General features: G+C 62.3%; 2 protein-coding genes across 5 annotated transcripts; both read left to right on the forward strand.

The window, feature by feature from the left end:
• Positions 1-309: 309 nt before the first annotated feature.
• ADM2 (adrenomedullin 2) lies at positions 310-1,716 on the forward strand. Its single transcript, XM_059937288.1, has 2 exons — positions 310-740; positions 1,315-1,716. The coding sequence occupies exons 1-2, from the start codon at positions 631-633 to the stop codon at positions 1,631-1,633; spliced, it is 429 nt and encodes a 142-aa protein (XP_059793271.1). The 5' UTR covers positions 310-630; the 3' UTR covers positions 1,634-1,716.
• Positions 1,717-4,761: 3,045 nt separating this feature from the next.
• MIOX (myo-inositol oxygenase) lies at positions 4,762-7,237 on the forward strand. Of its 4 annotated transcripts, none has more exons than XM_059937286.1 (10): positions 4,762-4,850; positions 5,292-5,378; positions 5,587-5,667; positions 5,745-5,907; positions 6,061-6,128; positions 6,252-6,361; positions 6,439-6,506; positions 6,594-6,643; positions 6,778-6,890; positions 6,966-7,237. In XM_059937286.1, the coding sequence occupies exons 1-10, from the start codon at positions 4,836-4,838 to the stop codon at positions 7,072-7,074; spliced, it is 864 nt and encodes a 287-aa protein (XP_059793269.1). In that variant the 5' UTR covers positions 4,762-4,835; the 3' UTR covers positions 7,075-7,237. The 4 variants fall into 4 exon arrangements, with proteins under 4 accessions (XP_059793269.1, XP_059793270.1, XP_059793267.1 ...); XM_059937287.1 differs by lacking the exon at positions 4,762-4,850 and adding an exon at positions 4,857-5,049; XM_059937284.1 differs by lacking the exon at positions 4,762-4,850 and having other exon boundaries at positions 4,857-5,378.
• Positions 7,238-11,300: the final 4,063 nt, after the last annotated feature.

Consider the following 11,300-nt stretch of genomic DNA (forward strand, 5'->3'; position numbering starts at 1 on the left):
GGGGTGGGGAGCGGGGAGGGTAGAGTTTTTAGTAATAGAGCTGCTAGGACCTCTTGAGGAGGGGTCTCAAAATCGCCTCTGGCCAGGCCCCTGCCACTCATTGGCGCGGACATTTGGGAGGCGAGGCCCAGGGACCTAGAGGTGGCGGGCGGGACCCAGCCCCTCCGATCGCACTCCGCAGCACCCAGCTCTTTATCCCTCCAGGCTCAGGGCCAGTGTCCCCCACCAGAAGGTGGCGGAGGTGAGGCTGGCCTGCCGGGGTCTCTGGCCAGTCACCCGCGCTCCCTACGGCCGCCGCCCTCTCTCGGGCGGCGGGCGGAGTTGGGGTCCGGGCGGGAGCACCCCGCCCCGCCCCGCCGGCGCGTCCGGCTCCGCCTCCCTGGAAGACTATTTAGCCCCGAGGTGCTGAGGCTCCGGCCCCAGCAGGGCTCCGACCGCCAGCTGACCGAGGAGGTTCACGCGCCACCGGCAGGAGACTCGCCCGCCCGCTTCGTGTCGCTTTGTGTTGGAGAGCCTCGCCGACCCACCGGCGCCAGCCCGCGCGCCCCGAGGTGCGGACGGAAGCGGTGGCTCAGCCTAGGGCCGCCCCCAACACCTGCCCGGCTCACTGCCCCCTCCGGCCCCGCCCTCATGGCCCGGCTCTTGACGGTCACCCTCGGTTGCATCAGCTTCCTCTACCTGCAGCTCCCAGGCGCGCTGTCCCTCGGCCTGGCCCGGAGCCGGCCGCCCGCGCGACCCAGGTGAGCAGGTCTCAGACCACCCTGGCTGCCGGGGCAGGAAACCGGAGTGCTGGGGGAGGCCTCCCTCCGACCACTCCCCCTCCCCAGGCCCTCTAGCCCCTGGTTGGGGAAACCCCCCACCTGCTGCTGGGGCTCACCCCCTAGATCAAGGGCCAGCCCCAGGCCTTAAGCAACCCCTGAGCAGGGCAAGAGGCCCCTCTTTCTCTGCCTCTCCTCCTAAGGCATGCCCACTCCTCCACTGGCAAGCAGACCCCTCAAAAGGAAAGGTCAGCTGTGGGAGGCGAGGCTGGAGGGGCCCTCAGGCCTGCCCCCCTTCCCCCACCCCAAGGGAGGGGCTGAGAGGGAGTCACCTGAGTCCTGAGCTTAGTGGCCCACAGAGGCCAGGACTGCCCCTTGCCCAGGGAGGGGCAGGTAAATGGGCTACTGAGGTGGCTGAGGGCCAGGCCCTGAGCCCTGAGCTCAGTGGGCTTCCCCTGCCAGTGACCCCAGGCCTGTGTGGAAGGGAAAGCGGGTGGGTTCATGGGTCCCTGAAAGGCTGGCCCACCGGGCTTACTTCCTCCATCTGCCTCTGCAGGGAGCCCCCAGCCCGGACTCCTTCCAGTGGCTTGCAGTCCCGGCACCCTGCAGCCCGGTCTGTGGTCTGGAAGCTGCACCAGGCCCTCCAGCCCCAGAGGAGTGCCAGCCTGGCCCCTGCTATGGGTCAGCCTCTCCGGAACGGCCCCCGCCGACACTTGGGTCCCCGCAGGCCCCGAGCCCAGCTCCTGCGTGTCGGCTGTGTGCTGGGCACCTGCCAGGTGCAGAACCTCAGCCACCGCCTATGGCAGCTTGTCGGCTCAGCCGGCCCACACGACTCAGCCCCTGTGGACCCCAGCAGCCCTCACAGCTACGGCTGAGGCGCGGCGGGCCGTACCCCTGCCTGTCCCAGCTGGGATGCTGCGCCCTAATCCCGGAGCTGCAGCTGAGCCCCCAGCCCAGAACCAGCCCCGTAGCTGCTGCAAAGAGCGGTCGCTGGAACAGCGGTGCAGGCCCCTGAGGACACCCCCGCCCCACCCTACCCCCGCCAGGTTCTGCAGCAGCCAACCTCGAACAACCGCGGACACAGAAGCCAGTGCACGTGTGTGGACCCAGCAGAGCCTGAACACCCAGGGGCTCTGCCCCTGGGGAGTGTAACACTTGGAGGTGGTTGGCAGCATTAGAGGAGAGGGTCTGCCCAGGCACGTAGGGCAGATGCCAGGGACCTGAACACCCTGGGCCACCTCTGGGCAAGCAGGAGAGAGGGGCCCGGAGTGGGCCCAGCATGGCCTCTTCCCTGCTGGTCCTGACATGGTAGGATTAAGGCTGGACTGCCCTCTTCCAGCTGGGCCCAAGGTCGCAATGGAGACTCCCTGCCTGGGTGCCCTGAGGGCAGCTGGGGAAAGGGTGTAGGGCTTCCAGGGCAGAGCAGGGCAGAACACCCTTCCCACTCCCTAGGGCAGGGTGGGAGTGGGGAGGGGCAAATCTCCCAGCGCAAATGTCTCAGTTAAGGCGGAAGCACCACCACCTCAAGGTGGGTAGGGATGGCCGAACAAGGGTTGGGGCTCTGCGGGCCACAGGGACTCCCTGAGCCCCATCCTGCCCGGCGTGGGGACAACAGGAGGCTGGAGCAGGCTTGCCAGGAGCCTGGGGGAGGGGACTGGCCTCAAATAGGAACAAGTCCACAGCCAGAGGGCGGAGTTCTCGGTGTGTGTCTGCCCCCCCCACCTGGGATGGGGGGAGGGGGAGGGGCTTTAAGTGCTGTGACACCAGAGCCTTTTGCCAGTCCTGTAGTACTGGCACCCTATGCCTCATGGGTTCAGAAATGCGGTTTCCGTTATTTAACAAATGTTCATACAGCACTTAATTTGTCGACGTTTGCCCTGTCACCCTCTCAGCCACCCTGTGAAGAGAGCACGCCTTTATCCCAGCTCTGCAGCCAGAGATCAGGGAGGTGCCTGCGGTCCCTGCAGCCCATACCCTGGGTCGCTGGCAGGCCTGCCCCTCAGGCCCCCGGGGGCCCCCTAAGGGCGGTAGGCTCCTGGAAGCGCCATCTGGCCTCCCACCCTTGTGCTTGCTCTTCCAGCTCAGGGCCTACCTTCCCTCCACCAGGCCCCATGGGAATAGTTCAGGCTGGTCCCTGCCCCGCTGGGGAGATGAACTGAGGACGGCAGGGGCCCCAGGGGAGGAGCTGAGAGCGCCCAGGCCCTGAGCCCAGGGGAGGCGTGGATGTTGGGGGGAGGCTGGAACAGGTGTGTGCGTGGGGGCTGGATGGGCGGCAGGCTGGGCCTCAGAGCCGGGAGCCTGTGGTCACCGAGGGGTGTCGGTAGAGCAGGCAGGGAGGGGCGGCTATGGCACAGGGCCAGGGCGACTGGGGGACGAGGAAGAGGAGGGCTCCAGGAGGGCCGAGTCAGGGAGAGTCAGGAGCTCAGCTCGGCCAAGACCCTCCCTGGCTCCGGCCCTGGGGCAAAGTCCCTTGCGGTCTGGTTCTCCACGCAGGGTGCCCCCCCCCCGCCAGAACACCACCCCACACTGCACCCTCCTTGTGGCAACACAGAATGCCAGGAGGCCCCCAGGATGGCACCACCTGGTGCCCTTGCCTGAGCCTTGGGCTGTTTTTCCTTATGGTCACCTGCCATGGTCACAGCATCGCACTGTCGTCCACATGGCCCCTGAGCTCCAGACCGTGTCCCGGCTGCCTATCTGGCACCCCGCTTGGAGGCCTGGTGGTAGCCCCCCAGCTCCCCCAGCTCCCCCACCCGCTGCCCTCCCCCTGCTGCTGCCCCTCTCTCTCCTCATCCGGATCCACTGGCCGGCCCTTTGTCCCTTCTCTTGGTCCAAGCCACCACCTGCTTTGGGGTGATGGCTCCAGTCCCCGTCCCACCTCCCCAGTCCCCTCTCCATCCTTGCAGCAAATATTTTCTGAGCACTTGCGGAAACAGCGAATAAACCCCGCCCCCCCACCCCCAGGGACTGAGATTCCAGTGGGAGGAGGCAGAGGAAACCAACCTCAAAAGTACAGCGCGTGAGGGATGCACATGCACGTGGGAAGCTGGAGGCGCTGTGGGCTCACAGGGGCCGAGAGCACTTTGCCATTTTAAGTGGGGCCCGGTTGATTCTCAGCGTGGGCAGGAGGAGCCTCGCGGAGTGCCCAGCACCCTCGCATCTCGCCCACTGCCCTCTCCCGTCCCACTGCACCCTGACCACACTCAGTGCCCCGTCCTTCGCCAGAGCGCCGGCCTCTTTCCAATGACGGGACAGTCAGCTCCAGGCGGTGCGGTCCCTGCTGTGTCCTCCCTGCCTAACTCAGCCCACACGTGGCCAGTGCTGTGAATTCATGTCTGCGCTGACTCGAGATGGAGCCCCTCACTTCAAGAGCCTGACAAAGACCCCCTGGACCAAACGTGAGCCCAAGGCTCCAGCCTCACCCAGTATTAGCGAGAATCACGCCCTTGACAGAATCCTGGGGTTTAGCAAGAGTGCCCTCACCCTTGATGTCTCCGCTGGCAATTTTCCCTCCTGACCCCTGCCCACCCACCCCACCCCAGCCCCCCGCCCTGCCTGGTGGCTGTAAATCCCCAGCTGACTGTGCTGGGGATTTACTCTGTGTTCAGAGTGGAGCCCGACCTCTCCCCTCTAGGGAAACGTGAATAAAAGTCTTCTATCCCATTTTAACAAGTGTCAAAATGACTTTCTGAAATAAGCCCCGGCCCGCCCCAAATCCCAGGTGCCTGGGGATGATAGGGTGTTGGGAGGGGCCTACCGCCTGGGGCATGGAGGTGTTTAAAGCTTGGGAAGCAGGAGTGGGAGTCTGGCTACAGAGCAGCCTCGACCTCCCAGGCAGGTCAGTTGCTCCAGGGACGCTGAGGTTGGCTGGCGGTGGGGGGGGGGGGGGGGGGGGGGGGCCGGGCCGCTGGGGCTGCTCCTGTGCTGACACATTAACTCTCAGAGGCCAGGAGGAGGGTGGATGGTCACTCATTACCGAGGGCCAAGGCCAAGGGGCTGGGTGGTGTCCGGTCACTTATGTAACCTGTGGGCATATATACGGGCACCCGGGCCTGCGGCGCTCTGCCCCCTCGCAGGATGAAGGTGGCTGTGGTGAGCACCCCGGGCCCCGCACAGCCTGCTCCCTCGGGGAAGGGGCAGCAACACCATGCCCTCTCCCAGCGGGTTTCTGCCGGCCCACTCATCTGGGTCAAAGGTCTCCGTCCTTCCTGTCGTGGTCTAGCTGGGGCAAGGGTCGTCGGCCCAACCCCTGGGCTCCCTGCGGACCCAGGTCTCGAGAAGGAGATGCCGGGTAGGGGTGCTTCCAGAGCCGTGCATCACCGGGGAAGCAGGCATCCTCGGCGTCCACCCTGCAGATAAGGACACCGGGAGCCTGGAGTATCCACCGCGCCTGTGCTGGGAGGGGCTGTGCCCTGGGGCGCCCACGGCATCGCGGCTGCTCCACTTCTGACAGTCTCGTGCCCCCTGGGGATGTCCTCACTTCCTCACGGAGCTGGCACTGTGGTGAAATGGGTTCACTGCCCACCCAACCAGGACCCCCCGGACCCTTCCCTGGTCTACCGGCCTGATATGGAGGCAGAGGCGGCGGCCAAAGACAAGGGCAGCTTCCGAAACTACACGGTGAGCACCTGCGGCCGCCCCCCACTCCGCCCCTGCCTCTCCCGCCCCTGGGAAGGGCAGCACCTGTCCCCTTGCACAGTTCCAGAGGCCACCCTGGGGATACCCCGTTCACATCTTGTGGGGCCAGGCCTGGGAGAGGGAGGCAGTGGCCCCCTGGGTGTGAAGGGCAGGGGTTGGCGAGCTGCCCGGCGGACCCTCTGGCTTGCAGCCCGGCCCTCTCCTGGACCGTGTCTTCACCACCTACAAGCTTATGCACACGTGGCAGACCGTGGACTTCGTCAGGAGGAAGGTAGCTGGACGACTCCTAACCCGAACCCCCCGAGGGCCGGCCCTGGGGCTACGCTGACCTCTCCCTTACTGGCCCAGCGTGCCCAGTTTGGGAGCTTCTCCTATAAGAGAATGACTGTCATGGAGGCTGTGGACATGCTGGACGGGCTGGTGGACGAGTCGGACCCCGACGTGGACTTCCCCAACTCCTTCCACGCCTTCCAGACGGCCGAGGGCATCCGGAAGGCCCATCCCGACAAGGGTGTGCTCCCCACCCGCCCCAGCTGGTGGTGGGGGAGGGTAGAGGTCTGGCCCTCTCCCAGCAGGCCCTGCCCCCCACCCCAGCCCCAAGGCTGTCCCTCTGCCCTGGCCCCTGCACCCCCTCTAGCCTGCCCTGCCTCTCTCTCTCCCCCAGACTGGTTCCACCTCGTCGGGCTCCTGCACGACCTGGGGAAGGTCCTGGCTCTGGCAGGGGAGCCCCAGGTGAGGAGAGGGGTGGAGGGGGTGGGCAGGGCGGGGCCCAGGGCAGCCTCGGCTCTGGGCTCTGGACACCCACTTGGTGGGCAGGCCAGTCAGGCCCACCCACCGCTGCCTGTCCCTCCCCAGTGGGCAGTCGTTGGAGACACCTTCCCAGTTGGCTGCCGTCCCCAAGGCTCTGTGCTTTTCTGTGACTCTACCTTCCAGGACAACCCTGACCTCCAGGATCCTCTGTACAGGTATGCCTCCCTCGCCGTTGGTCCTCCCCTCTGCGGGGTGTTCCTGAGCCCCCCTCACCCTCTGTCTCTCCCTGCAGCACAGAGCTTGGCATGTACCAGTCCCACTGTGGGCTCGAGAACGTCCTCATGTCCTGGGGCCATGACGGTGAGGCCAGTTAGAGACAGGAACAGTGGGGACCGAGGTGGGGGCCACGCCTCTGGGTGCCTGGTGGTGACACCCTCTCTCCCACAGAGTACATGTACCAGATGATGAAGTTCAACAAATTCTCCCTCCCACCGGAGGTAGGTGTGGGGGAGGAACCAAACCAAGAGCCCCGCCCGGCCTGGCCCAGTCCATCCCAGTTCATCCCAGTGCAGCCCAGCCTGGCCCAGTCCAGCCCAAGCTGGAGCGTGGGGTGTGGTTCCTCCTGCCCCAGGCCTTCTACATCATCCGGTTCCACTCCTTCTACCCGTGGCACACGGGCGGCGACTACCAGCAGCTGTGCAATGAGCAGGACTTGGCCATGCTGCCCTGGGTGCAGGAGTTCAAGTACGGTCATGCCCGTGGGGGGGAGGGGGGGAGGGCACTCGGGGCTTCATGAGGCCCTGTCCCTCTGCGCTGCAGCAAGTTCGATCTCTACACCAAGAGCTCTGACCTGCCAGATGTGGACAAGCTGCGGCCCTACTACCAGGGGCTCATTGACAAGTACTGCCCCGGTGTCCTCCACTGGTGACCGGCCTGCCCACACCCGGCTGGGTGCCCTGGGGTGACAGCCACTGTCAGGCACAGTGACGACCCACCCTGGCCTTTCTAGGGGACCCCACATACCCACCTGCATTCCCCGCCCTGTTGGCCCCTCTCCCCGGTTGCAATAAAGACTTTGAAGCAGCTCGTGAGTCTGACCCTCAAACCCTCATTGAGGCCGAGGCGTGTCGTGGCAGGGCAGTCGCTTGGGGGAGCGGGGGGCAGGAGAGGCAAGTCCGCGACCTCGTGGACACGCGTGCCCGGCCATTCCTGCTGCCATTCGTCCTCCCAGCTCTGGCGTCAGAACCTGGGGTCACCCTGCCCACCTCCACATTCTGAAAACAGCCACCAAGTCCTCTGGGCTCAGTCCCCTTCAAGAAAGCAATAATACAAAATACCTGATAGCTAGAAGAACGCACTACAGGAAACATCATGATAAATGGTCAGGTTAACTGCCATGAACACGACCCACGAGAACACGCCAAGAAACCCTCCGTGGGCCCCAAGGTGCAGCCCTCACCTTGGCCGACAATCAACTTGTTTTGCTTGTGGTTTCGTCCCCCAAGTGTGCACCCCTCATGCTGCAGTTCAGCGTCCGCCTTCCCTCTACTAGCGGTTTTATTCCTTTGAAGAAAGTGGCTCATGTGTCTAGGGACTTCCTGTTGGGATTTGCTGGTTGCGTCCCCATGGTACCTATTAATATACTTTCCTCCTCTTTCTTGCTAATTGGTAAATAAATTTAGAGGCTTAGTCAGATTCAGCTTTGACTTGTTGAGGGCAGGGGTGCCCTAGAGGTGGGGGCTGTGCTTTATCAGGAAGCCCCGCTGTTTCCTGTGTTGTCAGAAGCTGCTGTGTGGCAGTTTCGGGTCTGAGAACACCCTCCACCGGATAGAGTGAGAACAGCAAGGCTCCAGTTCCATCCTCACTCACCTGGTAGAACCGGGCCGTAGAGAACAGCTCCCCTGGTGCTGTTTGGCTCCTGTTTGTGGAGGAAAGGGAGGTAAATGCTCCTGTCTCTCTCTTAATTTACCATTTTGCAAGAGCTGGTTCTCTGGCACCCTTCAAACATGATCAAGTTGTCTGTTTTTGAATAAAGAACGTGTAGATTTCAGCATATTTGCGCTTCAGTGAGTTATTCTTACTGGTGCTCAGACAGGGTTGGGGAGGGTCTTTCCTGTGGGCCCCTGGCTCCTTCTGACGATCGCAAGGGTCTCTGGGATGTCTTGCCGTCTGGTGTAACAAGACGCCCGACTGTTTGTTTCCTGTGTCTGCTGTAACAAACTACCACAAGCTTGGTGACTTAAAACAACAGAAATTTATTCTCTCAAGTTCTGGCAAGAAGCCAGAAGTCTGAGATCAACGTGTCAGCAGGGGCCCCTCCGGAGGCTCCGGGAAGATCCAGCCTCAGGTGGCGGCCAGCACGCCCTGGCTGGTGGATGCCTGTCTCTTCTCTGCCTTCACGTGGCTCCCTCTCTGTGTGTCTGTCTCCCTCTGCCGCTCTTATAAGGACACTGGTGACGGCATTTAGTGCCCAACCAGACTATCCAGGATGACCTCCTCATCTCAAGGTCCATAATTATATCTGCAAGATGCTTTTTCCAAGTAAGGTTACGCTCACAAGTTCCAGGGATCAGATGTAGACATCTTTGGGGGCCATTTTCCAGTTTACCACAGAGGCTGCCCTCGACATAGAATTGGCCCTTTCTCCAAGGAACCTTGGTTTTGCTGAGTGGGAGGTGGTATTGCAAATCCACGTGCTGGGGCTGAAGACCCAATCACTTCTTTTTTTTTTTTTTTTTTTTTTTTTAAGAGGGAAGGATTATTTATTTATTTATTTATTTATTTATTTATTTATTTATTTATGGCTGTGTTGGGTCTTCGTTTCGTGCGAGGGCTTTCTCTAGTTGCGGCAAGCGGGGGCCACTCTTCATCGCGGTGCGCGGGCCTCTCACTATCGCGGCCTCACTTGTTGCGGGGCACAGGCTCCAGACGCGCAGGCTCAGTAGTTGTGACTCACGGGCCCAGCTGCTCTGCGGCATGTGGGATCCTCCCAGACCAGGGCTCGAACCCGTGTCCCCTGCATTGGCAGGCAGATTCTCAACCACTGCGCCACCAGGGAAGCCCCCCAATCACTTCTTGAATGTCCACTGGTTGTAGCCATGAAAGGTGGCGTTGCCCACTGCCCTCCCTGCCTTGCCTAGGCTGCTGCACGGTCAGACCCTCCTGTTCCGCTCAAACCCCACCCCGGCCCTCCCTGTGTACCCCAGCCCCTCTGTGCCCTGGTGTCAGGAGAGGATGGGCTCGAGTGTGTCAAGAGGCTTTGCCCAAGCTCTTCCCCACTCGCTGTGCTTCCTTCTGGAGAATTCCTGCCTGCCCTGGGCTCCCTCGCACCGTCCCTGGGCAGCCTTCCCAGCTGCGGCCCCCTCTCAGCCTTTGAGCTCAGGCAGGGCAGGTGCAGGGCGCCAAGGGGGTCCCTCCTTAGAGTTGCTTGTGGGGTGCAGGGGGCTCTGAGCCTGGACTGGATGTGGGCAACGGGGCCTCTCAGCCTTCCCGAGAGCAGGGAAGAGGCTGGGGTGGGGAAGAGAAACATGAGCCCCGGAGCTGGGGCAGGGGGATGTTTGACAGACTGCCCCTCTGGGCCCGAAGTTATCACCCTGAAACCACCCCGGGGGAGCCTCCCCAGTGCAGAGCAGGAGTGGCCACCTTTGCCCCTGCCCCTGGGTCCCCAGGCCTCTCTGTGGCCCTGCAGACCCTAACCTGGCCGTCTCCAAAAAGGCCCCAGCGTGGGGGAAGGGCAGCGGGGGCCAGGGTTCCCGTAATTCTGTCTAGCAGGGCCCCGCTGGGAGCCTCAGGGCACTGGGACAGCTGAGGAGCCCGCAGAGAGGAGGAGGGGCTTGGCTCTCCCTCCAGCCTGCTCTGCTTTCCGCCACCGACCCGCTGCCTCACTGCACCCGCCCCTCCTGCAGCTCCTGAGCCAACTCTGCCTCCCGCCGACTCCCACGGCCTGGGTCAGGCCTTCCAGCACCCTTCTAACTAGCCACGTTTCTCTGTCAAGGAGCCAGTTTCTTCTAAGAGAGTGGTAGCAAGCCACAGAGTCTTAGAGGAATGTAGAATTTGTTATCAGGCCCGTTTGGGGCTGAAAGTTGGCAACGCCTGCTGGTAATGAAAATCTGGCGGGTTCGTGGCCTGCAGGAGCGCGGCGGCTGATCGTGGCCTTTGCTGCTCTGGCCAGGCCGAGGGCACTGCGAGCGGGCACTAGAGGAAGGTGGCTGCTTCCAAGGGCACTGACGGCCTAAGAAAATACGACGAGTTCAAATCCCTACATTTCAGGCTCAAGCCTGGACTGAAAGAGAAACAGTCTGTGGCTGTACCCAGACCGCAGCCCTTCGGGCTTGGCTGGCAGCTGCCCGGCTGCCCCCGAGACTCCAGGCTGGCAGGGGCCTGTGAGGTCACTGCTGTTTTCACCCAGAGACGTCGTTGCCTTTTCACTGAGCCCACATCATTCCCATGGTGACAGAATGTCACAATGGGGGCAGCGGTCGTGGCCGTGTCCCTCTAGTCCTCACTCCTGCAGTTTAAAAAAAGGTAAGTTTTACTTAAGAATGTCTTTTTTTATCTTTTGGGCCGCGCCATGTGGCTTGCGGGATCTTAGTTCCCCAACCAGGGATTGAACCCAGGCCCTCGGCAGTGAAAGTGCCAAGCCCTAACCACTGGACGGCCAGGGAATTCCCAAGAATTGTCTTTGATGAAGTAGTAAAAGCTATTGATACTGTTAAGTCTCCTCCTTGAGTGCAGCTCTTTTCTAAGCTGGGGGGGAGAGGAAGCTCTGTGCGGGCATCAGCAGGTTGGCTGCCTAGGGAGAGCGGCTGTGGCCCCAGCTGCCAGCTCAGCGGGTCAGTCTTACTCGGGAGAACAACTGACAAACACACCCGAGTCACTCAGCCTTGGGGATTTGGTGATCATTTCCTCAAAAATGGACAAAGTGAGGGCTTCCCTGGTGGCGCAGTGGTTAAGAATCCGCCTGCCAATGCAGGGGGACATGGGTTCGAGCCCTGGTCCAGGAAGATCCCACATGCTGCAGAGCAACTAAGCCCGTGCGCCACAACTACTGAAGCCTGCGTGCCGCATCGAAGAGTAGCCCCCGCTTGCTGCAACTAGAGAAAGCCCCCGCGCAGCAACGAAGACCCAACACAGCCAAAAATAAATAAATAAATA

The sequence above is a fragment of the Balaenoptera ricei genome, chromosome 10 (assembly GCF_028023285.1).
Source record: "Balaenoptera ricei isolate mBalRic1 chromosome 10, mBalRic1.hap2, whole genome shotgun sequence".
Classification (NCBI taxonomy): domain Eukaryota; kingdom Metazoa; phylum Chordata; class Mammalia; order Artiodactyla; family Balaenopteridae; genus Balaenoptera; species Balaenoptera ricei.